The sequence below is a fragment of the Austrofundulus limnaeus genome, unplaced genomic scaffold (genome assembly GCF_001266775.1).
Source record: "Austrofundulus limnaeus strain Quisiro unplaced genomic scaffold, Austrofundulus_limnaeus-1.0 Scaffold1940, whole genome shotgun sequence".
Classification (NCBI taxonomy): Eukaryota; Metazoa; Chordata; class Actinopteri; order Cyprinodontiformes; family Rivulidae; genus Austrofundulus; species Austrofundulus limnaeus.
In genome coordinates this window covers 3875-5379 of record NW_013954342.1, presented here as the reverse complement: position 1 = coordinate 5379, position 1505 = coordinate 3875, and the positions used below count along the sequence as shown (strand labels likewise).

At 38.9% G+C, this 1505-nt stretch overlaps 1 protein-coding gene across 1 annotated transcript; it reads left to right on the top strand.

Annotated features, from left to right (window-relative positions):
- Positions 1–295: 295 nt before the first annotated feature.
- Positions 296–759, top strand: si:dkey-183n20.15 (RING-HC_RNF170 domain-containing protein; the record flags this gene model as incomplete). Its single annotated transcript, XM_014034021.1, is given in 1 exon segment — positions 296–759. A coding segment is annotated over 1 exon segment (322 nt), but the record flags the coding sequence as incomplete, so codon positions are not given.
- Between the last annotated feature and the right edge of the window lie 746 nt (positions 760–1505).

The window sequence follows — 1505 nt, the reverse complement described above, 5'->3', positions numbered from 1 at the left end:
CTTTTTTTCTTATAAAAGTCTAAATAAAACAAAAGTATTGGTGGTAATTTTTGACTGTAACTTAACGGCGCCTCCTCCCACTGAGCCACTGTTTGTTAAACAGCTCTTACATTGTTCTGAACAAAGAACTGTCACAAAACGACACATGTAACTGGTGACGACTGACTTCCCTCAAATTCCTTTAAGATGAGTTGAAGTTTCCGTCTAAACAAATGTAGATAAAATTTTGGTTCAAAAACGTCGAGTCAAAAATGAAAGTGTTTAATAGAAGGACTTGATTTTCCTCCTCCTTCCAGGTAACAGACTACCTGTGCGACACCCCCCTCCTCCTGCAGTTACTGGCTCGTGGCCTGGGCACCATGGGTGGTCTTGTGTGGCTGTTTTTCTTCAGGGTGGCCGTGTGCTGTGTGGGGACTGTGGTATCCATCTCCTCCACACCTGTAGACCCTTCATCAGAGAGGCCCCTGGAAACAGACCCCTCCCTCTGTGGACTGCTGGGGGTCCTGGACGATCTGGTGGTGGTGGTWTTGTTACTCATCTGTGTCATTAACACCAACCAGCAACTGGAACCAGAAAGAAGCAGCTCTCCACGCTCACAGACTGGGAGATCACTGTAGGCAGACTGTCACAATAAGCTGCCTGACAGGGACGCTGTACTTAGTGAGAATATTGACATTTGTGCAGTTAAACCAGGGGTCTGCAACCTTTACAGTCAAAACAGCCATTTCTGCTACTCACTCAGTCATTAAATGTGTCCAGAGCTGCAAAACAAGCTACAACTCTGATTATCAACTGGTGGTCTGTGGGCCTTCTGACGGCCTTTTRGGGAACTTTTACGGCCAGTGGAGGTGACATTATAAAACAAAAAATGTATTGCAAATTTTATTTATTATTATTTTTACCCATCAGGACAAATAAAAAGACTATATTCATGTAAACAAGAAAAATACTTCATGAAGTTTATACCTAATTTCATAAAAAAATAGTACAACTGAAATACTCAGGCTTGTTTTTTTTCTAATTCTTCTTATGTAGTTTTTAATATTCTTCAAAGGTAATTCTGATGGATTAGAGAGAAAGACAAAAGTTAGTTTATTTAAGTAAACAACAGGCTAGCATAAGCTAACATGTTTTACTTTTTACATTGGTAGTATTGATCATGTATTGCTTACAAATTGATTTCTGTTGTGGGTATAAAAACAAAACAAAAAAATTATTCTGTTATGTTTGGTCACATTTTCAAAGAGCCACTTTAGAGGGACCAAAGAGCCACATGTGGCCCCAGAACCACAGGTTGCAGATCCCTGAGTTAAACTGTTTGGAGGTCAGATGGTGTATGAAACTCTCATATGTGGTGCCGTTTGTAAAGGTACACAGTCAAAAATTACCACCAATATTTTTGTTTTATTTAGCCTTTTATAAGAAAAAAAGAACAGATTTATTTTTCAAAGTCAGTTTTTCACCATATGATTCATACATTTATAAGTGTCATAGTTTATAAACTA